Source organism: Phyllostomus discolor, chromosome 8, assembly GCF_004126475.2.
Source record: "Phyllostomus discolor isolate MPI-MPIP mPhyDis1 chromosome 8, mPhyDis1.pri.v3, whole genome shotgun sequence".
NCBI classification, from domain to species: domain Eukaryota; kingdom Metazoa; phylum Chordata; class Mammalia; order Chiroptera; family Phyllostomidae; genus Phyllostomus; species Phyllostomus discolor.
In genome coordinates this window covers 79,264,693-79,292,265 of record NC_040910.2, presented here as the reverse complement: position 1 = coordinate 79,292,265, position 27,573 = coordinate 79,264,693, and the positions used below count along the sequence as shown (strand labels likewise).

Sequence of the window (27,573 nt, the reverse complement as noted above, 5' to 3'; positions counted from 1 at the left end):
AAAAAACAGCATCAAATTTAAAATATATTTTTTCTCTTTAAATCATTTTCTTACCATTCTCCAGGGCATATCCCAGGGGGACCCACGGCCTGCCCTGGCCCCCACTGCCATCTCCCCAAGTGAGCTTGGCACAGATTGTGGGAGGGGCTCATTCCCCCCGAACACTAATACCTCTTTCATACAAGGCAGTAGAATGAGGGGCAGGTTAGCCCTCTGCCCCCAACTTTCTGGCACAGGGGAAAAAGCATCTACACTTAGAGAAATATATATGTATTTATATATGTCTATTTATAAAAATTTATCACACTTGATCAGAACTGTCCCTCACTCTTCCAGCTGACCCCAGGGGAACCAGATCCTCCTGGGGCCATTCCCTGGGTCTTGCTCTCTTGATGTCTCTCTGGCCCTGGGCCTGCTGATCAGATCAGTGTGAGGTAGAACTCAGCACTATTATCCACCACTCTCTGCAGAGAACAGGCCACCTGCTAAAAAGCAGTGCCTCTCTCTGCAGTACCCTGTGGGATCCTAACCCCAACAAATCCTGATGGATAAAGGGAAATGCCTCCCACCCCACAAGTCTCTGGGGCCTGAGCCAGAGTCAGATCCTGTACAGCAGCCACTCTTGGATTGCTGGATCACTTGCGCCTGCCAAAAATGGACTTCTTGCCAGGGTTCTTGTTGCCCACACTTAAACCGATGAGGAGCCGGGCTTTCTCCTCTTCTTGCTGTTGCATGTTGAGGTCAGATTTAGTTTCTAGCTTTCCCCGGACCTCTGACCCTGTTGCAGGCTTCAGCCTTAGCTTCTCTTTGATTACCTAATAGGTTAGAGGAGTAAAAGGGAAGGTAAATATGAGTGGAACAGGCAGAATAAATCACAGTGAACCAATTCAATGATTTATTAAATTTACACTAAGGCACAATGGAGCAATTCAAATCTTAAAATGATCTCTGCTTTCAAGAAGCTTACAGTCTAACTAGAATCCATTCTAAACCTGAAGTTGTGTCAAACCTCAGTTTCCTAAAAATCTACAGTAGTTAACTTATACAAAATAGTAATCACTCAATTTAACCTGAGTGAAGTCATAGAGCAGAGATAAAAGTTGCTCACTTTATTCACTCGTCCCATCCCAAGACTGCTTGTTAATACGTCCCACAGTGAAATGCTCCTGAGCAGAGGATATGTTTGCCAGACCCTGCTAACCAAACAGCCATGAACTCTGCTGGGATACCTGGGCAACCAGGGCTTTCCGGCTGTCCCTCTTGACAGCCATGGCAAAGTCTAGCCATGTCCAGGTGTTGTTGTGGTACTCCAGACAGGGCAGCACCAGGTTAAGGTCACCCCAATCCACACTGTTCTTCTCACCCTGCGAGAGAAGGATGCGTAGGGAAGAGAACGAAGAAAGGAAAGAAATATGTCAGCTGCCACTTTTAGTTCAAGCCAGTACTTGAGTCCAAGTCTAGTACCTTCCTGTAGCGGCAACCTACAAATACAGATTTCCGGTTACCTCAGTCTGATAGTGGAAGCAGAGAAAACTTATCACCCATGGGTCAACTTCACAAGCTGGACTATCTCCCTATCTTTAATCTATAATGATTTTATGTGATTCCCTTCCTACCCTGTTCTAGAAAGTGCTAGGGAGGAACAGACCTTGTAGCTGACACACAGTGGAACCTGTGGAATCTTTATGTAGATAAAGGAGTTGTTCATCGCAGCTCGCTCCTTCATCTTGTCAATATCATCCACAGGGTGCTAGGAAAGGCAGGAAAGGGGTATGAGCCCCTGAAACTTAGGACCCCAAACATCTCCATCTTCTTTCATGTCTGGAGTAGACTCAAAGGCAACAGAAGGAATCCCCAGCCTGGTCTAACAGAGTATCCTAGGACTCTTCCATTTTTTTATCATCAGGGGCACGTCCAGTACCTCAGGGGCTTTGCGAAATGACCTTCTGACCCCAGAACTCCGATTCAAGCCCTGTGCCACACCCTTCCCAGGGCCTAGTGCTGCTGCATCATCTGTTGCAATCAGCTGTCGGGGCTTCACCACTGGTATTCCTGTGAAAAAGCAAGCACACCAGCTGTTGTCCTCTTTCTGAAGCTTCAGCTGTCTCTGAGGCTGCTATGCTACCCCAGTCTTCTGGAGCTCCACAATAAAAGTTCTCACCAGTAGTCACCAGTTTGGACTTATCTTCCTCATCACCAACCTCATCATCTTCCACACTTCGGCCAGGAAAGAAAAAGCCCATTATTCTATGGAAGAACTGGTGTGTCAGCTGGATGGTGAGAGGCACCACATTTACCTAAAGAGGAAAAAGGCTGAAGAAGCAATTAAGTTCAGACATCATCCCTGAGTTTACCTACCCCTAACAGCATAACACAGCACACAGATAGCTCTGACTGTCCTTTGTTCCTGGATCCCCAAAGGACTGTGTACTAACCTCAAAGTGCTCCTTAACAGAGATACCCCCAACGGGGGGCCGGACTTTGCTGAAGAGACGGAGGGCTAGCTGTCGCCCAGACTGGCAGGAGCTCTGGGGCCGTAGGACCACCTGTAGGATAGAGTGATAAATCAACCCCAAAATGCTCTACAGACAAGAGGAGAAGCATTGGTCTTGCTAACACAGGCAAGCTTTCACCATCTCAGGTCACCACACTGTTTCCCATCGTGGGTTTATATGGAAGGACCATCACAAATGGCCTGTACTAGAAAGTATGTGAATGGGCTAGGAATGGGGAAATAAGACTTGCCTTATAGACAGCATTGGGGAGGAGGTTGTTCATAGTGAACCAGCCCAACTCCAGAAGATGTTCTGCTGTGTCATCAGACTTATTCACCTATAAAGACAGATTGCCCCCACCCCGCCAACCCCCAGTCCATTATAAGCCTTTCTCAGGCACTTGCTAGAGAATTGCTATATATCCTATTTGTTTTCACGTTCTCCATATGCCTAACCCCAAACTTTGATATCTCTTTCACCTCATATAGTCAATGTACCGTCTAATCCTGTATTTGTCATGAGTGCTACCAGTCAGGGCACTAAATGCCAGGAGTACTTCCCAGTTGCTATGACATTCAAAAATTGTCTCATTTATTACCAAACACTCTGGAAGGGGGCAGGGGGAATGAGAAGGAATGAACAATGTCCTCTCCTTCATTCCATGGATAATTGCAGGAGAGTTTAATGCCAGTCTTGTATAATGCCAGTCTTAAGTTTCTATTCCAAGCAGGGCCACATTTCTAGGGATAAGATTATTCATTGAGGAAAGCATTTGATCACCTTCATCTATATCTGCAGTATTTAATATTACAAACATGTATCTAAGGGGGATGCTGCTCATGTATCGTTAATAAACTTTAACACCATCATCAATAGTTAAATAATAACTAGCTCCATTTTGTTTCTTTTCATGAGTTACACTCACAAGACAGGCCGGTGCCTCTCAATACAGCTGCCTTTGCTGTACCTTTGCAAGGTATATCCAATACCTTGCTATAGAGGAACCGCTGCAGCTCCAGTTCAGCGATTCCTAGCTGTCCATCTTCCTCTGTTAGGCGCCATCGTGCCTGAGCAAAGTAAAACTCAGTGCGACGGACCACACTCACATCTTCCTGCTGCTTTCGCAGCTCCATCTTGTTGGCTTGCTGCAATTGGAAATCCTTAAAACACCTATAAATGGACAGAAAGGTCAGAGCCAATAGGGGTAACAGCATTTGGTCCAGGGGTGGAGTGAAATGCTCTAGAATGATACAAGAGATAAACCCAGAGATGGACCTATTCTGGAACAGCCATTCTCTAAAGTTTTTTCACTGAATTCATTGCTTCTCACACCCTGGTATGGGATTACAAATCCCATCTTTCAGTACTAAAGCTTCTTAATCATTTCTTTAAACTAATTTCTTTAAACTAATGACCCCTATGATTAAACCTACAATTGTATTCCTTACTCATCAACTTGGTATTTTATTTTCAGTTCAGCTATACAGTATTAAGACAACAAAAGTGATCTTTCCCAACTACCTATTTTTCTCCTTTCCCAGGAGGTGTATTCTATTGATGATCCAAAGGAAAGGCTCTCTTGTTCTCAACTTCTTGGCTGTGTTCAGTAAGGCTCATTCAGGAAGAGAAGACTGAATCTACTACATCAGCCTTTGATCATGCACTAGGCCTAATAACTATCAGAATGTGGGCAGAGAAATTGACTCCATCTGGGGAACTGAAAAAGGGCAGAAAAAGAATGCTGTTTCACCTGATGAGGATATTAAGCTCTTCACTTTCCAGCGTTAGATTGGCCTTCTCCTGATTTAGCTGCAACTGAAGCTTTTGGTTCAGGTCAAGAAGGTTCTCATTCTTGCTGTCATCCTGCAAAGACTAGGGAGCCAGAACAGGAGAAACTGAGAGATTTCCCTCAACCTAGGAGATGTCCCTGTTCTCAGCCTGCCCAGGTGACTACCTTCATGATAGAATACATCTGCTTTTCCAGCTGCCGTATCTGGGCCACATGCTGCCGCACAGCCTCCTGCAAATGTAGTATGCTGCTGCGCTGTTCCTCAGGATTGCTAGAAATCTCAAGCTGGAACCTGACCCGCTGCTTCTTCTCACTATGCTCCTAAAGGAATAAAAAAATAAAATGAACAAGATTTTATAATAGACAAGTCTTATAGTAAATTGAAAAGAGAAAGGACAACAAAAGGGGATCTCTTCTGAAAAGTTCACCTTTATCTGTCACCATCAGCAACAAGAATAAGAGGTGGGCCCATGAAGATTTGGTAATTGTTGTATTTCACAATAAGCCAATCAATCCCACAGGGTAGAGATGGTAGGGATGGTGGAAGCGGGGAGCAGTTACTGTTCTTAGAGGTATTTAAATGACTGAGTAGAGAACTGACCAAGAAACACAAGTAAACAAGCTCTATAGTCTCAGGGACACTCAGACCTTTCCTAGATAAGTGAAACTTCAACTGCTGCTGTTGACTAATAGATGAAGAACCAACTGTAAGGCCCTTTTTCACTCTGACACATGGCTTTTCTTAACGGATTCCAAATAAAGCACAAGGTCTGAGGGTTCCTGTGAGGACAACTGGCATTCTTCCGCTCACCTTCCGCTTGGGTTCTACATGGAGCAGCAGGTTGTTGACGATGTCCAGGATCATGGCATACTGAGCTGGGTTGGTAGAGATTTCCAGCTCATGATGGATGAGGGTGAAGGTATCCACAGCCCCTAGGTAATTGTTAGCAGCTAATTAAGGCTCAAGTTCCTCTTTAAATATCTACCCCACTTCTTAAGCCATATTTGGAACCACTCCTATTAGTTAGCCCCATAGAAAGGGCTTGGTAAGAAATGTTCATGGGTAGAAAATATGTTTGCTTATTTAAAAATCAAACAATATCTGCCCTGGCTGGTGTAGCTCAGTGGATTGAGCTCGGGCTGCGAACCAAAACACCTCAAGTTCGATTCCCAGTCAGGGCACATGCCTGGGTTGCAGGCCATGGCCCCCAGCAACTGCACACTGATGTTTCTCTCTCTCTCTTTCTCCCTCCCTTCCCTTTCTAAAAATAAATAAATAAAATCTTAAAAAAAAAGCTGAGTCCTTTAAAAAACTATTTTAAAAAAATAAATAAAAATCAAACAATATCCATTATCCACAATTCTCTCTAAGAGTACAGTTTTTTTTTACAACATACTAAAATGGTTTATTAAGATAACATTAAAAAAAATTCATGTGAAACATACAAGCTATTGGCAACCACTGTCCTAAAATTATGTAAGTACAAATAAACATACTGAAATATGTGAAATTCTAAGCTTTTAAACCAGAATATTTCTATACTACACATTTATATTAATGACACATAAAAAAATAAAAACCTTATTACACAAATAAGTTACACTTGCCTCCAGCTTACAGTATAAAATAATTTTATTTGCAGGAATGCAAAATGATTGTTTGCCATGTGCATTTTGAACATATGACATGTCTAATTTTCTTGTAAAATTTGCACTTACTGGGGAAACTGGTGTGTATAAAACCTTAAGTATAATAAGCTCTGATCTTCATTGTGGTGCCTATTGGGTATGTGATATAATTGTAGTAACCCTTTGGGGAAGGGGAAAAGGGATTTCTTTATACCAAGTCCTAATTAAACTATAATTTCACTTTAGACTTTTCAGCTATCAATTTTGGACTTGGCAAAAAAATTTGAGGGTGGTTTAATAGAGGATGCTTCACCACTGAATACTCGCTGTAAGAGTACAGGTTATTATCTCACAGAAGAGCTTACAAAATGTAGACAAAGTGAAACGTTAAAGTCCAGTGCAGAGTAGGACCTTTAATAGAACCACTGCCTCAAAATCACTAAGGAAATAACGACTGTCATAAATTCCTTAGTACCTCCCTAAAAGGCTTGCAAGCTCTGAATACCTTCCTGCTTCTTTAGGAGATCTTCCTTTTCCTGTTTCTCATGAACCTCAGGTGGCTTAATCTGAGTTGCCAGTTCAGGATCAACATCATGGCTGTAACTAATATAGTACATTCGGCAACTGCAGCGTGAAATGATCCGCTGGACTTGCTGGGCTTGTTGTGCCTCAGCTGGCTGGTTCCAGTCTGGGAAGAGGTGGGAAAGAGATAAGAGAAAGATATTGTCAACAGAGATATTTTGAGAGCCTCCCAACCAGCTATGTGTTGGGTGGAGTTCTAGGGAACTCCAGACACTTGCTTTCAACCTAGCCTAATACAAAATAGTCCTACTCCAGCATTAGGAGTAGGAGAGGAAATCAGGATCCTTTGAGATGCACATCTGCTCCTAACCATATAGTAACTGTATGATGAGGAAGAGAGGAGAGCTGACCTGTGGTGGTGGTAACCATGCCTCCCACTGCTTGCCCACTCTCCATCAATTCTTGCACAGAGTCCAGACTACGCTGCCGGTGCTCCTCAATATTCTTCACCTGAAGACAGAGACATGGGTACCTTTAACTCCTGGGGCTCATAGCTTGTCCTAGCCAGCTGGGTCACTGATCTCCATGATGCAAGTAGTTACACTAACTATCTAAATTTCCATTTCCTGGAATAGCTTAAAGGATCTCTCAAGGTAGAGGACACATATGTCTCTTTTGTGGCCCAAACCACCCAAATTCTGAGTTACATGCACATTTTGCCAGGCCCACAGGTCTCAGGTCAGAAAGACAAGCTAGGATAAAATCAAATCACGTCCTACCACACATCCATTAGGATGGCTAATTATCAAAATAATAGAAAATAACAAGTGTTGACAACAATGTGCAGAAATCAGAACTCTCATGCACCATTGGTGGGAATGTAATGGTACAACCACTGTGGGAAACAGTACAGCAGTTCCTCAAAAAATTAAAAATAGAATTACTATGTGATCCAGTAATTCCACTTCTGGATATATACCCAAACGAACTGAAAGCAGGGTCTCGAAGATATATTTGTACACCCATGTCCATAGCCACATTATTCACAATAGCTAAAATATGGAAACAAACCAAGTGTCCATCAGTGGATGAATAAATAAGCAATATGTGGTATTTATGTACAATGTATTCATCCTTAAAAGGGAAATTCTGACATGCTACAACATGGGCAAAACTTGAGAACATTATACTAAATGAAATAAGCCAGTCACACACACACAAAAATATACTGCATGACTCTACTTACATGAAGTACTTAAGAGTAGCTAAAATCATAGAGACAGAAAGTAGAATGGTGGTTGCCAATGACTGGTGGAAAGGGAAAGTACGGAGTTATTGTTTAACAGGTATAGAGTTTCAATTTTATAAGATAAACAGTTATGGAGATAGAGTGCAGTAATGGTTGTATAACATTTTGAATATATTTAATACCGCTGAACTATACACTTAAAAATGGTTACGAGGGTAATTTTATAATGTGTATTTTACAACTTAAAAAGTTGGAAAAAAATCAAATCATGTCATAAGCAAAATTTTCACCAAAACCAAATTTCCCACCACTTTGATATTTGTTTTTGTGTTCTTGCTCTTTTCTGTCTTCAGAGAGAGAACCATTCTAACACCGTTGCCATGGGGGAAGGGGACTGAGTTATTCTGACTCTCATTGCCTAGCTGGAGCCAAAGTGAATAACAGAATGAATAATATAGAAGAACATGAGCAGGTCTGCCAAGTCACACAAAAATGTATATAGGAAAGGCAGGATCAAAGTCCCGCCCGCCTAAGCCAAGGACATTCCACTCCAATACTAATATCATAGCCTGGAGGCGGGGGGAAGGGTTCATGTGCAAAAGTAGGCATGCCTAAAAGAAGCAGAGGCCCAGCAAATGCGATATAGGTAAATCTAGCATATCTCATCCTGCCCACCTGTGCATGAATATTTAACACCTTCTGTGCCCACCTCCTGAGACTACTAGTAAAGGGTACTGCTGGCCTGAACCATACCTTTAATATTATCAGCATGTCCTCTACAAGTATCAATAACCTAACCTTTACTTGGCTTGGCATCTGATGAGATGCTTATTACTTATATAATTAAACTAGAGGTTGCCTGGATTGAGCTACTGGAGCAAGCTCAATAAAGTCACTGGAGTAAGAAGCACCAGCCAAGGAGGGAGAAGGGGATTAGCTTTATCCCCACTGACTAGAGGATGGCAAATGATGTTATCACATGAGATCTAGAAACTCATCTGGTAGACCATACCCAGCACAATGGGAACACTTAAAACCTGTTAAATAAGTAATGATAATGCAGAATATTGACTAGGTACATCTCGTAACCATTAGATAGCCCAATAATAATATTATATCCTATAAATTATAGCGCAGATTCAGTTTTACCAAGAAGCTGAAAAGATTTACAGCCACTATTCAATCTCACCATCTAACAAAAATATTATCTTGACACACACAGATAGATGCCCCTTTAGACATACTGATCTAAAAAAAAGATAAGACTACCTTCTATCTGAATGAAACTTTATATTTTTCAAAGTACTTTCTCATTTGATCCTTTCATTTGATCTTGTCAAGGTGAAGTATTAGAACTCCATCTCATAAACAAAAGTGACTTGCCCAAGGGCTCATGGCTACTATACTGGCAAAGCTGGCATTAGAACTCTCATAATCTGATTCCTAGACAGGCAGTCTTTCTATTCGATCTCACTGCCTTGCTGAAACAACCATTCAGTCATCTTCACTGAGATCAGAGAGCCCTGACTCACTGCGTTGGGCGTCATCCCACAGACCAAAAGATCACAGGTGGTTCCAATCCCAGCCACAGCACATGTCTGGGTTGCCAGCTGGGTCCCCAGTTTGGGGGCATGTGACAGACCACAGATTGATGTTTGTTTCCCTCTTTTTCTCCCTTCCCATCCCCTCTCTCTTAAAATAAACAAAATCTTTTTTAAAAGAGAGAGAGAGAAAGATCAGAGAAAAGGCAGACAGACAGCTTATCTAAAATTCTGACTTATTGCCTGTTTTCAGGCTCCCTGCTGATTAGTATGATATTATTAACAGGGGTTAGCAAACTTTCAAAAGTAAAAAAAGTTCCAACCCATTTTATTCTAGCACTGGGAAATGAGAATTTCCCTTGCAATGAAAGAGAATAGCATGAGATTTTTCAAAGAAATGCTACACTCACTGACACACAGACCAGAGAATACCTATAGTTCCTACATTCAAGGTGTTATCAGTCTTGTTATTCTGCTAAGCTGGCAGCAATAGGTACTGTCGAAGCATCTTGCAATTATTCTGGGTGGAAGGAGCCAACTACAGAAAACAAGATATAATGGGCCTTCCTTCCTCGTCATATTGACTGACCTCTAACCAGAGCTGTCGGCCATCCTGCTCAGTGGGGCTGCTTTCAGTGGTAGCAAAGTACTGCATGCCATCCAGTAGGCAAGTCCAGGATGTCTTTTGCTTCAGTGTGTCACCATACCAGGCTGGATGATGTTGACACTGCAGCAGCTGGGCTTTAGCAGCTGACACAATGACACAGCCTTCTGTTTCTGCTCCACGAAGAACCATCTATGTTAGAGAGAGAAGCAAAATCATAGCACCAGAACCACCAAGAAAGATGAGAATAGTTAGAGAAATGTACCAATGATTGATGCTGGGTCCAATTCTGGCCTATTGAGTGAACTCTACTGGCTTTATATATGGTAGGAGTTATCCCTGATACCTGCTGCAGGAATAATTTTTTGGAGCTCTATCCACCCATTCTTACTTAGAGGTGGGAGAAGGCGAACACATATGATTATGGCCTAGTCCAGTGTTGGGGTGCTCTGGTAAAGAGATGGTACCTGGCAGTTGACCAGCTCAATTAGGCAGTTTCGGTTGTATATATCATCCGTCTGGCAGGCAGCAATGCCACACAATTGGTCACTCACACCTGACTCATCTTCTGTGAACACTACAAACCTATCTGTCTCTTCAATCAGCTTCTGCAACATATAGGCACCTGGCAGAGAAACAGGAAGCAGAAGTCACAGTCTCAAAGGGATAAAATCCAAACTGATCTTCCTTCAATTTTGCAGACCAGGTGAAGGCTAGAACATATTCTCCCTAGCCCGCAATTCCAGCCCACCTCACCCCACTCCTTGACCTCTCAGGACAAAATAAGGGCTGCCACTTCACTTTCCCCTAATTTTAATGATAAAAAGAGATTCCCTCGCTGGCCAGTGTGGCTCAGTGGACTGAGCGCCAGCCTGAGAACCAAAAGATCATTGCTTCAAGTTGCTGGTTCGATTCTAAGTTAGGGCACATGCCTGGGTTGTAGGCTGGGTTCCCCTGTTGGGGGCCTGCAAGAGGCAATTGATCAATGTGTCTCTCACACACTGATGTTTCTCTCCCTCTCTTTCTCCCTCCCTTCCCTTCTCTCTAAAAAGTAAATAAATGAAATCTTAAAAAAAAAAAGTAACAGATTCCCAAGAGAAACTATGTAAGTAGTAGCATTTTTTCTCTTAGGCATAGCCACCTCTGGATTACTCTAGGATCTCCACTCCACCCATTTTGTTCCTTAGTTTTCAAATTATTTGAAATGCTATTGGTTGACCACTCATTTCCACATGAAACCTCTCCCTTGCCATCAGCGCCATTGTGTTCTAGCTCTACTGCTCCCTCTGATTATGCTCTAGACTGACTGCCTTCTCCCAGGTTTAGAAGTAAGTATCTCCTAAGGTCTATCCTTGGCACATTCCCTTCTCTTTCCTACTCTTTCTTCTAGTGAATTTGACTAAAAGTATTTTGGTTAAGAGCACAATCTCCAGACTTAGACTAGTCCACCTCTGCTCTAGATCCTATCTGCCAGTGACTTGATTGTGAACCTCAGCAGCTTGCTTTAATGTGTGTTCTGTTTCCTTGTCTGTAAAATAACAGTAACTATCTCATAAGGCTGTTGAGAGAATTTAATGGAATAATATATGAAAGTATTTTGCAGAGGATCTGCCACACAGTAAGCAACTATTATTATCTCCTTTGCATTTACTCTTAACTCTATGCTAAAATTCCCAATTTCTATCTCTAGCCCTAAGCTTTTAGACCCTCATTCCTGGCTGTTTGTTAAACATTACCTTCATGCACTACTTGCACCAAAAACTCAGTATGTCCATATCAACAAGTCTATACCTCACCAACACTGTTTAGCCTCAAATTTTCTCTTTCCCCGTTTTAATTCCTTTTTCCAACCAGTTGCCAAATCTCTTACATGCACAAGAACATTTCTATCCATCCCCGCATCTTCATGCCCACTGCCTCTACCTAATTCAGGCCCTTGTTGCCTCTTGTTAAGACACCACAATAGTCTCCTCATTTGTCTCCCCATCTACAGTTTCTTCCTCTCCAGTCCTTCTCTACACTACTGCCAGATTTATCTTCCTAAAATTAAAACTCTAATGATGCCCTGGCTGGCGTAGCTCAGTGGATTGAGCTCGGGCTGTGAACCAAAACATCTCAAGTTCGATTCCCAGTCAGGGTACATGCCTGGGTTGCAGGTCATGACCCCCAGCAACCACACATTGATGTTTCTCTCTCTCTCTCTCTCTTTCTCCCTCCCTTCTCTCTCTAAAAATAAATATATAAAATCTTTAAAATAAATAAATAAGTAAAATCTTCAAAAAAAAAAACCTTCTAATGATGACACACCCTTATTCAAAAACTTTCAGTAATTCACTACTGTCTACTGAGTAAGAACAAAAAACCCCTTAGCCTTGGACCTGGCTGGGTAGCTCAATTGGTTGGAGCATCATCCTGATAAGTAGTGGGTTCGATCCCCAGTTAGGAAACATAGAAGAATCAATAGATGAATGCATAAATAAAGTGGAACAACAAATCGATGTTTCATTCTAAAAATAATAAAAATTTTTTTAAAAGCACATAAAATCTTAAAAAAAACTTAAAAAAAAAACCACCTCTTTAGCCTTGTATGAAAGGCTTTTGATGATCTACCTCCAGCTTTCCTTTCCAACATCTTCTCTCACTTCTCTCTTTTAGCCATTCTCCAGGCCAGACAGATTGTTCCCTCTCCTTTGAACATGCTAAGCTTTATCAACTCCACTCCCTCGGGATATTCCCTTTGCCTTAAACACCTTTCCTCCCCATTTCCACATGTTCAAACCATACCAAGCCTTCAAAGGTCCAGCTCAAATGCTATTTCCTCAATAAAACCACCCCTGAGTGCATTCCCTCCTTTATTCTAGTCAAGAACTTCCACATTCTTTGATTTCTTCCTTGTGGCATTTATCACTTTTCACCTTGTTCTTAAACTCACCATGAACTTGTACTCTTCTGTACTTGTTACTCCCTCTTCCTAAAATGCCCTCTCTTCTTTCCTCACCTATCAAACTCTTACTCATATTTTAAGACCTATCTCCATTATCATCTTCTCTGTGAAGGCTTTCTAGACTTCCCTATGATGATTTAAATGCTTTCTTCTTGAACATTCTTACAAAGCATAAATACATAAAAAGCATTCTTACAAAAATAAATGAGTGATTGAATGAGTGAACTAATCTTAGCTCATCCAGAAGTGACAAATTGTTGAGGCAAGTTGAGTATCATGCATTCTATATCCATCACTGAACCCAACACAGGGCTTTGTGCTGTTAATTACTCAATAAATATCTGTTGACTGAACAAAATAATTTATTAAAACATAAAATAATTCTCTAATCCTTTGCTTTTTTCCCTTACTCATCCCATGTTGGCCCCACCATTCCTTCCTGATTCTCCTCCTGACCACAGAACTAGACGCTTTAATGCCCCATATCATTGTTATGTAAGACTTAGGTGGCCTAATATGGAAAAATAATGGTTTTATCTCTACACTTAGATGGAACCAGCCATGATTTAGTGCTTTTCAAACTCCTGTCCAGGCCAATATGCATATCCTAAACCTAACCCAGAGGACTCTTATTCCCCCAGCTTACCTCCTGATGACCCCTTATCGGGCTGTCCACTAAAGCTGGGAGTGCTCACAGGAGGTGGGGCTGGGGCACTGGTGGGGACACTTTGCTTTGGCTTTTTGGCTGGCATCTGGGGATCAATCTTTAGCCCTTTCAGGGCTTCAGTGGAGAGATTACGTTTGAGTACAGCTGCCTTTTTGTAGCCATCATATAAACCAAAGGCAATGTCCCGATTAGTGGTTGTCCAGGAAGCCCGTAAATCCACCAAGTGCAGCTGGTGTGTGTGAAAGGCGGGGTCCCCAATCCGAGTAGAGAGCTCCTAAGAAACAGGAAGAGAACCTCAGGGTAGCATGGAAATTCCCACCATTTCTCTTGGACCGCAAGTGCAGAGATAAGAAAACAAGTTTGTTGAATAAACAACCTGTTCTGGGAGAGACAAGAAGGCCTGGAAAAGAAAAACTTAGCATGTATGTTAGATATACCCACTGTATTTTAAATGACTCAGAGAATTTCCACTTACAATCCTTCCTCAATTGGGAAGAAAAACACCAAACAAGGTGCTAGGGGAAAAGTTGTACTCTATTTCCTGAAGGGCAAGAGACTATGTTTAGAAGGAAAGAGAGAAAAGTACTTTTCAAAAACAGTGATGCTGATACAGCTGATCCAAATGAGTGCATCATTCAGTAATGACATATATGCTTGGAATATACTTAGGAACATTACCAGGGACTTAGTCTGAAACCTACTGATACAGACTGAGTTGTGTCCCTCTCCCCCAAATTTACATGTTAAGGCCATCATCCCCAGTGAGATGGTATTTGGAGATGGGGCCTTTAGAAGGTAACCAGGTTTAGATTAGGTCATGAGAATGAGGCCCTCATGATGGGGTTTGTACCCAGAGAGCCTGAAACACCAAAGTTTGTGCTCTCTTTCCAGTGCCATGTGAAGACACAGAAGGCAGCCGTCTATGGGCCAGGAAGACAGCCTTCACCAGAATCTGACCATGCTGGTACCCTGATCTTGGACTTCTCAGCCTCCAGAATCATGGAGGAATAAATTACTGTTGTTTAAACCATCAAATCTATGGTATTTTGCTATGGTAGCTTGAGAAGAACTGAGACACCTACTGATACAAATAAAATAGTAAAGAGCTTGTTTCATGCGGTACCTCCTCTGCCGTGCGATTGCTATGTCGTTGGTACGTGAGGGAAGACAGGCTCAGTAGGTGGGTCTTTGTTACCAAGGGATCAAGGCAGTGATCAGCACTCTCTTCAGTGGGCGAGGCCATCAGATGAACAGTCACCTGACTTAAGTCACTGACCATCTGGGTCACACTCCAGTCCGAGATGAGGCGCCGCATCACTGTGCCCGCTGAGAAAAGGAAGCATACAGGGCCTATGCAGACCAGTCCAGAAGAACAGTGTGGGACAGAGAGAAAGGGAGGGGAACTGAGGAAGGGAAAGAGGACAAGGAATAGGCTAGGAGAAATAAAGGAAGTTCATTTTTTACCTTACCTTGGGGTATAAGCCGCTGGGTTCCCAGAGTGAAGACATGGCCCTGACTGCACTCAATCTGGATGCCCCGCTGCTGGGCAAATGAGGCCCAGTAATGCACCTGGTCACGAGAAGTTAACACTGAATGAAGAATGGCACTGGAGAGATAGTTAAAAGACCAGAGAAAAAAAGACAAATAAACAAGGGAAGGAGAACAGAATGAAGATGTCAGCAAGGATGGCAGAGCCTGACCTGCAGCTGGGGAAAGAGTGCAGTAAAGGACAGCTGCTTGTAGTGCTGGCCAAGTTTCTTCTTGCCGGGTTTCAGGTTATTGAAGAGCTTTCCCCTGCAGATAGGCCTTGTGACACTAGTCCAAGTTGCCCAGAAATTCTGCATCCAGCGCAGGGTACTACTATATAGCAGAATTCGGGGCTGGGCTATGGCTGCAAAGGAAAGCGTAGACATTTCCTAGCTATAGTTAAAATTAGGGAAGAAGCTAAATCCTTCCTTAATTTCAGATTTTAGAGGTTTAAAAACCCAAACAGCATTCAGCCTCGCACTAAATATCCCAACACCCTCTCCTTTCCAAAATCCAAGTTCTTTACTTGCACCAACCCTCTTTGAAAAGGTGCTAACCCAAATCCTCCCTTGCCCTTTCCCCTGTCCCCTCCCCAGAGAACTGAGTAAAGTCCTCAATGTCTAAGCCTACCCTCCCAGCCTTTCCTCCCCATTGTCCCAGACCCAAGCCTCACTGCCACTGTTCCGAGTCAGATCCATCTTGATGGAAAGATTAAGGTTCTCAGAGCGGAAGGCCCGGTAGGAATCATGAAGCTGGCCCAAGGGCACCTCAGGCAGGAACTCTGGGGCCCGAAGAGTGACACCATGGTGATCATGGGGGTTTCCGTGGCATAGCCACTGCAAGTCCAGTGTCATGCAGAGGTCAGGCAGATGAAGGAAGCAGCAGTCGTCATACCTGCCTCACAACAGAATCCCAGTCCTCAGTGCCCTGGTCACTTGCAGCCCTTGGCTCTTCCCCTCTCCCTCCAACCCAAGTCCCTTGCCCTGTTAAGGCCCCACCTACCACTCCACTTACTTAGAGGCTGTTCTCACGTTGACATCCAAGTCACCCTTGAACACAAACTGACCAGGTTTCCAGTGAAACGACAGGTGGCTCCACTCCCAGTGCATATTCTCAGTTGTATTGTATGGATCCTATAACCACCCACAAAAACTTGGTGAGATATGGGTAAGAATATCACCCTTATCTGCCAAATTGTGCCTTTCTCTCCTGCCCCAAGTGCTGTGCAAGCCCCAACCATCCCAATAAGAAAACAACTCATCTGGACTCTCACCTCAGTAGCTAGCTGGTGCAGGTTCGCCTGTTCAACATCCATGTGCCAGTCCCCATGAAACAGAAGACGGCTCTTATCCCACCAGGGCAAGGGTGGGCTGGGGTCAGCTGAAGGCTTGGTCAAGAGGTCCACAGATTGGCCGATCAGTGTCCAGGCTGGATCCCAGCATGGACCCCACACTACCGTGTACTGAAAGATTTCCGCTGGGATAGAGGGGCAAAGGGTACAGCTTGTTACACAACTCAATCCTGTTCCTCTTCCTTCACTGCAGAGGGGCCTCAGTACATCTTCCACCCCAGCCGTCACATCCCTCAGCCAAACCAACTGCTGTCCTCTACTCACAGTGAAAGTCATGGTAGAACTTGAGTGGGGGCATGTTCCTCTCTACCGCCACATTACCCCATGGTAGCCCCAAGTGCAGGATCTGACGCCGACGGGAGCAAGGGTGACCACTCTGCTCGGTGCCCACAAGTCGACCCATTAGCCGCCAGTCACGGATCTCAAACAGGTACCGGGGATAATCTCTTATCCGAACTGTTATTACAGGGAAGATACATACTGGCTATTCAGGGAATGGTCTCAGCATTCTCAGGCATTTTTTCCCCTGCCACTACTTTTACACATATATTTTACAAAGTCAACTGGGAGAACAAAAGCTAGTAGTCGGTAACAAAGCTGAAAAAGGGCAGTGAGATCCTAAGCAGATGGTAAGAATAACACTGAGATCTAAGAGCCACACTAATCCCGGAGATGACTGAATTAGTTCCTTGAAGTTAGCCAAGTAATTTCAGGGTGAAAAGCAGGAACAAAAAAAGGGAAGAGGAGCCTACCCATCCCACTCCACCCATCCAAAAACAGCCAGAGTTCCCAATATAACCAAGCTCCTCTGTAATCACTCAAAGAGCTCCCGGGAGCTGCAAGGGCAAACACTAGGCTCTGCAAATAAAGACTTACCTAGAAAAGTCTTGACACTGCACTTGAGCATACGACACCACTGAATAACAAGATCGACTCCCTCAGCAGGAAAAGGGCTGCCTGGATCAAGCTCTCGAACCTGCTCGAGCACACGTTCAGGCCCATGGAAGGAGGCATCTGCCAGAGCCACCAGCTCTAGCCCTGCCAGGCTCCAAGTGAGCAGTGCCCGGCGCATAGGTGTGTTGCCATAGAGACGACGAGAGCGCTGGATGTAGATTTCAATGTTTTTGTGTTCCAGAGAGGCATAGAGCTCCTCAATTTTGCGGGCTGGCAATAACTCCCCATGCTGCTTCCGAAGGGCAGCTACTTTGGCATCCAGCAGCTGTAGCCTTTTGGCACTCTCCTTACTTTCATCTTTCATCAGTTCATAATTATCACGAAGTTTCACCTCAAAAACGTCATCCAGGAAAACCCATGAGAAATGCTGAACCTTCAAGAGCAGATCAGGTGGGAGTGGGGCAGGGCTTGGACAGGCCTGAGCATGAGCTTCACCTTGATGTAGCCCCTTCAGCCATTTCTGAACTCCCACAGCCTCATCCAGAGTTTGAGAAAAATCATACTGATAAGGAAACTCCACTGACACTGAGCCGAGGGAGAGGAACCAGACACGGTTCCAGAGGGTCTGCAGCGCAGGGAAGGGGTTCCGGTGGAGGATCATTTCCTCCAGTTCAAGTAGCAGCTGCACCTCCACCTCCTTGAAGTTGAAAATGCTATTGCCATCAAAGCCAGCAGCCAGCTCTGGGCAGTAGGCCTGAAGTGAACCCCCATGCCGGCTCAGTGACACACTCTCTGCAGCCAGGGTTATGAACTTGTCCTCAGCTACAAAAGCAGTCAGCTTGGCTGTGCTCACCTCTAGTGTCAGGTTGAGCAGCCGCTTTGGGGGAGATGGCTCAGGCGGATGGCCTTCCAGTTCAGAAGTGGTCTCTGGAGTCTCTAGTGCAAGGAGTGAAACAGTCTCAGGAAAAAGAGTGGCTCTTAGTAGGTCTCTGCACTGCAGGGTGGCCAGGATATGCTGGTACAGGTACATGTGGTCCGGGGGACTCCAGAGTAAGGTCAGCCCTGTACCACACTGAACCTTTGGGGAGCGAGAGAAAAGGATCTGTCAATTACCATGACCCAGAACAGGAGAGAGGACAGGGGCATCACACATGCATACATGACTCAAGAACCTTCTCCACCTGGGAGTCTTTCCTGAGTAGCCCTTGCCTTGTTCTCAGCACCAAGAGCACATAAGAGCATTCATATCTAAGTTCTCCTCAACTAGATCCTAAATGGTCTTAGAGTAAAGGCCATATATTTTAATTATTTGGTATCTATCAAAGTACATCTAGCATATATATCACATACTCAATAAGCCATTTGATATAAACCACTTTATATTTCTGCTAAGTTATCTTTCTATAACTGCCATATTCTGTATAATAACCTCTGCAACAACCAGTTTGAAAATGTTTCATATACTGATTTCGCCTTAACTAAATTCTTAAAAAGTATAAAAAGTAATGCCCTGGCTGGCGTAGCCAGGGCAATGGATTGAGCGTGGGCTGTGAACCAAAGTGTCACAGGTTCAATTTCCAGTCAGGGCACATGCCTGGGTTGCAGGCCACGGCCCCCAGCAACCGCACATTGATGTTTCTCTCTCTTTCTCCCTCCCTTCCTTCTCTAAAAAATAAATAAAATATTTTAAAAAAAGTAATGACCACACACATCAATATAGCAATGGACTTATGTGAAAGTATGCCCCAAAGAAGGAAGCTTAAAAAAGAAAGTCAGTTCTGAACAGCTAAGTGGACAGGGAAAATTTAAATTCCAGGATAGAAAAATTCCTTTGAGCTCCAGGCTCAAAAAACAAACTAATTCTTCAGGATCCAAAGGAAGCTGAAGTCTGACAAACAGGAATATACCACTCTCCTCCTAAGACAGTCCCATGTCCATCTAATACCCTGAGAGAACAGTGTTGGAAAGCTTCTCAAACTTGCCAGCACCTCCATCTTCCAGCCTTTTGATGAGCTGAGTGTTTCAGCAACATGACACAAGATTATGATTTCTAAAAAGCTCTGTTTCAGAGATATGCACTAAAATATTTACAGTGAATATTATTGGTCTAGTATCTGCTTCAAAATAATCCCAGAGCCAGAGGGCAGGGGCAGCTGGTGGAAGTACAGATGAAGCAAGCTGGTCATAAACTGGTAATTATTGAGGCTGGGTGGGAACACAGAGAAGTTCATATAGTCTATCTAGTTTTGCATATACTTTAAATTCCATAATAAAGAGTTAAAAATGTTCAAAACAAGCCAGGAAAAAAGAACACCAGGTGTTGTATTTCTCATAGATGGGTTTCACATCACTCAAAAGACGGGAAATGATTTAAGCCTAGGGAAAACCCAACCTGACTCAACCCCCACATAGAAGCAGTACCTCCAGAGAGCGGATGCTGTTGTGATAGGTGATGGAGAGCATGGAGAGGCTGAGCACGGGGGCAGGGATGTCAGGAGCCTTGCAACAGGGCTGCATCTTCTCTGTGACCGACTTCACCAGCGCAAGCACAAGTCCTTGAATACCCACAGTGGAGGTTTCGGCACTTCCCAGGACAGTCAGTGTGTCTAGTCGGACCTCTGATGCCCCTGACATCCAGAAACCACGTCAGCCTTGATTCTCGACTTCCAACGGACAGCTTCAATCCTTACTCTCCTGGGTTACTTTTCCTCTTCACTCTAGTTATCTCTATTCCCTGTACCTCTCTAAATTCATTCCTCATGTTACAGGGAAATATTTCCTTTCTCATCTTAACCTAAACTTCTGGCAGGGCCAAAGAAGTTCCCTAACTCCTGCAAATTGCCCAGAGATACATCAGTTACTAAACACAAGGGAAGAAAAAATAAAAATAAAAAACTACATGCATCTCATTCTCTTGATCAGACATCAAGGCTATCTTTTTCTTACATGTTTTGCTTAGTACTAACCTTGTATAAGCCCTTAAGAAATAACAAGAAGCCTAAAAGTTATGTAGGACATTTGAGCTTCTCAGCTTCTAACGTAGAAAAATTACAGATAATTAGCTTCATTAAATGAGAAGGAAACAGCGTAATGTGCTTAGGTTACAAACTACCCACTTCGGTATAGACTCCCTGTCCTACTTACCAACGAGGGCAGAAAGGGTGAACAAGTTCATATCCTCCACCTTCAAGTCCACCTTCCACAGTAATGACACAGATTCTCCAAATGAAGATTCCCTAGAGACTGCCGACTTCCCAAACTGTGGGCCCATCAAGGATAACATCCGAGAGAGACACTGGGCACCAGTATCTGATGTTTCTACCTGCAATCCTCGGATAGTACAATCAAGAAACAGGGTATCTGACTGGGTGCTGGACAGGCCCAGAGGCTGATTATAGCTGCCCTAGAAAAGAAGCAGAGGGACCCCAGTAGAAGCACTCACATACACACTTCTATAAGACACTAATGCATCACCTGCTGCCAAAAAGGTGCTCTATGCTCTGAAGTAGGGCTGGATGAGGAAACTGCATGGACTCCTGTTCACTGAAGTCCATACCTACCTGCAGTGTGAAGGAGTCCAGGACAAGTGCCTCACCCCAAACATGCATATTGGGTGGGTGCGGTGCCCGCTGAATGTGGGAGTCACTGCCCACTCTCCAGCAGAGGTGGTCCACAGTTAGGATGCCCCGCTGATGGATACTTTGTGGCCTTAGGTGCTGGTAATCTAAAACAAAGAGGTGGAAGAGAAGCATTCTATGGAGCCACTGTGGCCATCGATTGGGTCCAGCTCCACCATGGACAGGTTTTTGTACCTTTTCCACCCCAGAGCCTTACCCAGAGAGATGGAGTTGAATCCCAAGGCAAAGGGTGGTGTATCTCCAAGCTGAATGGAAATGTTGACATTGGAGATGGAGGTGCTAAAGATGATGGGAGCCAGGATTTGGGGAAAAGTTCTGCATAATGACAAGACATCACTGTTTGATAAGTAAAGAATTGCAGCTTCCTATAATGGAGGCTCTCAAAAATCAGGGTGAGTTTAATTATGGTTCTTAGGAATAGATGCAACTAGAAAATAAAAGACTGCCCCTGGCTGGTGTGGTGCAGTGGATTGAGCATTGGCCTGCAAACCAGAGGGTCACTGGTTTGATTCCTGGTAAGGGGGGTTGTGGGCCAGGTCCCCAATTGGGGGAGCACAGGAGGCAACCAATCAATGTTTCTCTCACACATTGATGTTTCTCTCCCTCTCTTCCTCCCTCCCTCCCTTTTCTCTAAAAATAAGTGAATAGAATCTTTAAAAAAAAAAGAAAAATAAAAGACTGAACTCATCAGTTCACTGTTACTCTGAATGGTTAATCTGTAGGAATGGCAAAAGGGTATTACATTGAACCATACGAAATGGCCATTTCATAGGTCAACTATGGTGAACATCAGGTAGTCATAGAATTCAACCTATTACAACCAAGGAGCATCGCTTCCACACTATTAACCTTAAGTTCTCTACGCCACACAATGCAAACACTACACAAAAAGAGAAATGGCACTGCTAACATGACCTGTCACCTTATAATATGTGGCAGACAAGATAGTGTTTATCATTTAAGTTCAGTTCAACAAACATTAAATTGTTTATTAAGGCACTGTGCCAGGTACTGAGGACATAAAAAAGGGGGCATCATCCTACCATCAAAGAGTCTAATCTAATGGGGAAGATATATAAAATATGATTGTTACTGAGACTGGGCCATTGAAACTTAGATTTAGAAAGATCAAACAGTCAAATACGTATTTCACACAAGATGTCACTTCAAACCAAAAGAATTGCAGGGAATCCATCTGATGAGATAGCGGTTAAAAAAGATTACACTGACCTTTTTCCCCTTTGCTTAAGAACAGATGAACTAGACCCTTGGGTCTCAAGTGCTAGCATGTGCATCCAGTGAGAGAACTCCTGGTGCCGGTAATGAATAATGCAAGTGTTCAGAACCAGGGAGGCTGAGAGGTCGATGGTGGTCACCTAGAAATGAGAACACCAGCACTATGAGCTCGGGTTTTATCTCATAAGGCAGTGATATAGGAGAGAACAGAGAAAGGAATGATTTTTGGTACCACAATCACCACACCTGCACACTAGCCTTGAGGGAGTTGAGGCAGACAATGCGCTGGCGGCTCTGGGACAGCAACAACCCATCTGTAAGGGCAGAGGGCAGATCTGAGAACACTGAGAGCAATAGGTAAAACTACAGGCAGGCAAGGAGATGAACAGATTGTCACTAACACTCAAGAGTTGGGGTTATTTTCTCTCAGTATGGTTCCCTCCTCACCCTCCCCACTGATATCAAATTAAGAAGACTCTGTGGTGCACGGGGAAAGAGAGTGTCTGGTCCTCCCATTCTCTCTCAGTAACAGCATCCCTACCCACAAACCTTTTAATAGGAGTTCAGTGCTCATCTGTGCCATGTCGGAGTTTGCTGTGAAGCTTCGAAGGGGCAGCTGATCCTCATCACGGTGGTAGAGGAAATGCAGCAGCTTCAGCGTCCAGTTCAGATGCCTGGACCAGAAACAGACTCTAGCTCAGAAGTATGTGGAATGCCCTTTCTCCCCACAGACGAACTCAGTGCAGCTACTAGCTGCATATACCAGCATATAGCTCCAACTATTACTTTCCACACCTCTGTGCCAGGAGAGATCTCACCTCTTTTGACTATTCATGGACAGCACCACACTTGTGATCTCCATTTTCACCTTCACCTGGTCTGGCAGCTGCTGAAGGAGGTTTAGACCAGGCAGACTTGGCTCAGTCAAGTCCTTTGTCACTTCTGAAAATATGAATGAATGATATAAGAGCCACAAATCCTTAACATTCCCAAATTTCCAAAAATTCCCTGTCCTCTTTGGCCAAAATTTCCCATATAAAATAAGCTAAGCAAATGCCCAATCTTAGGCTACAAGGCAAATATCCCAGAGATTAAGGTACCTGCTGTACTTCCTTCCCCAGAGTCTAAAAAATAGTATGGGGAGCAGATCGGTATAATAGAAAGAATATGGGCTTTACAGTCAACTAACTTAAACCCCACTTTTAATATCAACTAGCTGTGTGCTAGCTGATCTTCATAAGCTTCAGGGTCCTCATTTGTGCAATGCTGAGAGGACATATATAAAACACATAGTACAGGTCTAATCTACAATAATTACCCACTAAATGTTGGTTCTTTCACCTACCACAAATTAATGCCCTATTTCCTCTATCTATTCTCAGGGTGCAAGGCCATGGTGACTAACAAATCACACCTAAATGAATAGTGAAACAGTTATTTTTTCCTACTTCCAAAACCACCTGAGAACAGGACAACCAAGAAGTTCACTGACTGAGGCTTTACCTGAACAGGGAGCAGGCTTAGGTGCCAGGCCTGGGCCCTGGTGCAGCAGCTGACTATGGAAGAGGCCCTCATGCAATTCAGCATGAAGTGTCCACACATCCACAGTGATGGCCTTCAGGTGCCGACTCCTGATGCCCACCTCTAGACACAGCTTTAGGGACAGTGAGAGCTCTGCTAGGCAGGTGTCCTCCTACAGAAGAATAAGCTTATAAGGTATGTATATGTGTGTAGAGAGCTTGGGAATTTTGGGTCAAAATGCAGTGGCCTGGAACACTACCTTGAGAGAACCCCATAAGGACACAGAATCTCTGGGTTAAGCCCTAAGCTCTTTGATACACACAGAAAGATACAAGACAGCTGAAGGACCATGGCATACTCACCAACTGGCCACTCTTTAGAACTTTGCTGTTGATCTGACTTAAGCTCACCTCACATTTTAGCCTGGGAAAGGAAAAAAAATTAAAAGCACTTGGCCCCTTTCCTCACTGTTTATCTTCAATCAAGCTTTGTTGGCTGGTAGGAACAAGAAAAGCAAAAGTGCCTAACCTTAGCCTTTCCTCAAATTACATGGAATGAGCCCTGGCTGGTGTGGCTTAGTTTACTGAGTGCCAGCCTTGGAACCAAAGGGTTGCCAGTTCAATTCTCAGTCAGGGCACATGCCTGGGTTGCAAACCAGGTCCCCGGTAGGGGGCGCTCGAGAGGCAATCACACGTTGTTTCTCTCCCTCTCTTTCTCCCTCCCTCCCCATCTCTAAAAATAAATAAATAAAATCTTTTTTAAAAATTACATGGAATGAGAAGGCCCTGACAGCCACCCACCCTGAAACAACTACAAGGAAAGAATCGGACTACTAGACCCTTTTCTACCCAGAGTTTACCTTTTCCCATCACTATCCAAAAGAAAGCTGCTTTCTCTGATTTGAATATGCCACAAGGACTCAGAAGTAGCCACCTTGAGAACCATGATGTTTATAGAATCTACATGAATGGAGAATAGCTGGAAAGAATAAACAAAGAAGAACAACAATTAATGCTAAGGCACTGCCTTTCCTTTCCAACAGAAAAAGAGTAAGAGGAAGCTCTTAGTATCATGCCTCAAATAGGAGAAAAATCCACCAATGACTCCAAAGCCAGTCATTCCTAGAATAGGCCAAAAAAGTGGGAGAGGTAGTCTGACCTGACATAAGATCTTCGATAAAGCTGGGCTGAAGGACAGCTCCTCGTGATGCACTCCAGTGCTCTGGGAGAATGGAGCAAATAGTCCAGAAGCCTTCTGTAGGTCGGTTCTGATACGCACTTCTCCAAAGCACAATGCCACATAGCGCCTGCCCAGAAGAGAAACTTCATGCCATCAGGCCCATCCCTTCCACAGCTGTCTCTTCTTCTTCCTCACAGTCACTCCCCCTTCCTCCCTAAAAATGGTGCTCAAATCATTGAGGATGGTCTCATAGTAGTTATCAATATCTGTTTCATAAGATAATCACTTCCAGACTAACCACGAGACATCAAGCCAAGGGCCCACTTCCCTTCTCAGACTTTGAGGCCTGTGTAGAAGAATTTCATTTTCTGCAAACCCAAATCCCAAAATAGTCCCCAAAGGAAAAATGAGAATATAGGGTACTCACGGCAGATCATGGCTAAGGAGTTTGCTGGAAATCCATAGGCTATCGATTTCCTAAAACATGGGAGAAAGCTTTGTACATTAGCTTCTAGGCAAGACATGAGCAGCTTGACAAGCCAGGAAAGGTTCTGAGAAGAGGGAAGTACTATAGCCCTTCCATGAATTATCCTCCATTCCATTTGTACGGGCTTCTCTACTCTGCACTATATCCTGCCCCTAACAATGATGTTAGTATTCCCCTTTCATGGATAAGTTACCCTTTTTCCCCTCTTAAATTAGAACAGTAAGCTCTTCTAATTCCTCTTATCTTTGTTCTACTATCTACTATCTACTTTGTTATACTGTGCTTGATCTCTGTATCTTTCTTATGTGGTCTGGACACTTTGTGCCTTATAAGCATTTTTAGTTGAAAAAGTTACAGCAATCCCGGCATTCCCAAAATAAACTAAGATCACCTTGGCAAAAAAGACAGCAAGACTGGGTTAATGAAGGAAGTCCCCCAGAATTCCTTTTGAAAGAAAATTAAAAGCTGAAATTCAGCTGAATCAACTGTCCCCCCACACACAAACACAAACACACCCGGGGAGTTCCCCAGGACTCACCACTGTTTGCTGGTGCTGCTGAAACTTAAGACTGACATTCTGGATCCAAAAAAAAGAGCCAATCTTTAGCTCCGCCTGCAGCTTCTGCTGACACCACTTGGTGACCAACCGGACCACAAGCCACCTGCAGAGAAGTCCCTGTGAGTTCATAGGACCCTCTCCCAATTATGTCTTCCCTCACTACTTGTTGGTCCTAGAAACCCTTGCAAAGGGTCAAATCCTGAGGCTGGGACTTCTGGGCAACTCTCCTGTCTCCCAAACACCACGCTGTCACATACATTCAGCCACAACAATCAGAACTGTTGCTCTAGGGTGTCCCCTCCACCCAGATGTAATCAGATAAACTAAACTCCACCTTCTAAGTTGAAGACAAAGAAAGCAACCCCTGAAATCTTTAGGAACCCTAGAGGTAGAAAGATGAGGACCCAACAGCAGTCGAAGTACAAGCAGCCGTGTCAGATGTGTCATCACACACTCCACAAAGAGCCTATGTCTTCGCCCTCCAGACAGATGTCCGCAGGAAGGCACTGTGGGGTCACACCCGGCCAGCTCTAATGCCACTCTTCCCTAGGCAGCCAAACCTGTTCCGGCTTCCCAGGGCAAGGCTGCAGGTGCCCTTTGTATTCGGTGAAGGAGACACTCAGGGGCATGTAGAGTTAAAAAGGGAGACCACTGAGCCGGGCCTCCTCCTCACACACATTCACCTCCCAGGCACATCATTTCCTCAGGCCTCACCCGCTCCCTTAGTCTTCCCCAATCCCAGCTCCTCCGCGCCAGCTCCCGCCCCGCACCCGGATCGACCCCTCCCGCCGCCCGCGCACGAACCCCTCCAGCCCTCTCCCCATCTGCCTCCCCCTCCCGCGAGCGCCTCTGTCCAGCGCGCCCCCCTTCTTCAGCCTCTCTTCCTCCCACCATCTCCGCCACCCCGCCGTAGCCCGGATCCCCTCACCGGCCTAGGAAGAGGGCGAACACCGCAACCAACAGCAAGGCCAACAGCGCTGCGAAGAACAGGGGCATTACGGCCCCTGCCCGGCCTGGCTCCAGCCCCCGCCCGGCCGGGTCCCCCCCACTCCAGTCCTCCACTGCTCCGTGTTGGGCCGACCAGCCGCACGCGCAGGGACGCACCCCCCCCACCCTCAGCGGGCCAGCCAGCCAGCCAGCCAGCAGCTGTGTCGTTGCCACGCCCCACCCCACCCCCGCCGGCGCGCGCAATCCGGCAGGGCCGACCGGCTGTAAGCCCGAAGTGAAGGCGTGGCTCTGGAAGGAAAGCGCTGAAGAGTGGACCTCGCGCGGACTGACAAACACACCCCACTCCCAGCCGCACCCTTCCGTGCCCGGAAATGCGGGGCCGCGGAGCCTGGAACTCTGGGGGTACAGTCTGAACCGCTCCCTGCTTTGCAGTGGATCAGGCCCGCCTCTGAGAGTTCCACTTACAAAACACGTTCCTAGGATACAGTCTGCTTGCCCACTTAGGGTCTGGACCGAGTATACTGCAGAAGTTATACCTCTGAGTCATACGAAGTAGCTTCCCTGTTATTCAAGGGCCTTGTCTAAAAATCATTGAGAAAACCAAGAGGTACTGTAAGGCATCAAAGGAATTAGTTTTTAATCCACTAAGAAGTGAATTTCATTCACTGTTTCAATACTGTTCTAGTCAGTTAATATGTATTGACCTGTTGTGTGGGCGGCACCATTCTGAACCCTACTTGGAGTTTTCAGGTCTGCAGAGTGCAATCTGGGCGTGCGGCGGGGGTGGGGGTGA

The 27,573-nt window shown here is 44.7% G+C and overlaps 1 protein-coding gene across 2 annotated transcripts; it reads right to left on the bottom strand.

Moving 5' to 3' along the window:
• Window positions 1-11: 11 nt before the first annotated feature.
• KIAA0100 (KIAA0100 ortholog) lies at window positions 12-26,910 on the bottom strand. Of its 2 annotated transcripts, XM_028520552.2 has the most exons (39): window positions 26,761-26,910; window positions 25,812-25,935; window positions 25,214-25,263; window positions 24,766-24,913; window positions 24,467-24,585; window positions 23,970-24,030; window positions 23,590-23,779; window positions 22,905-23,028; window positions 22,636-22,760; window positions 22,333-22,400; window positions 22,081-22,226; window positions 21,047-21,165; window positions 20,773-20,936; window positions 20,357-20,615; window positions 19,634-19,839; window positions 17,195-18,290; window positions 16,583-16,774; window positions 16,241-16,443; window positions 15,982-16,100; window positions 15,641-15,861; window positions 15,141-15,331; window positions 14,910-15,009; window positions 14,564-14,766; window positions 13,420-13,714; window positions 10,297-10,454; window positions 9,815-10,021; window positions 6,846-6,945; window positions 6,419-6,601; window positions 5,096-5,217; window positions 4,450-4,605; window positions 4,246-4,367; window positions 3,485-3,665; window positions 2,746-2,832; window positions 2,436-2,546; window positions 2,162-2,297; window positions 1,922-2,052; window positions 1,649-1,750; window positions 1,230-1,364; window positions 12-815 (listed from the first exon to the last, which is right to left on the bottom strand). In XM_028520552.2, the coding sequence occupies exons 1-39, from the start codon at window positions 26,826-26,828 to the stop codon at window positions 636-638; spliced, it is 6,702 nt and encodes a 2,233-aa protein (XP_028376353.1). In that variant the 5' UTR covers window positions 26,829-26,910; the 3' UTR covers window positions 12-635. The 2 variants fall into 2 exon arrangements, 1 of the variants encoding a protein (XP_028376353.1); XR_004904811.1 differs by lacking the exons at window positions 12-815; window positions 1,230-1,364; window positions 1,649-1,750 and having other exon boundaries at window positions 2,162-2,313; window positions 26,761-26,893.
• Window positions 26,911-27,573: the final 663 nt, after the last annotated feature.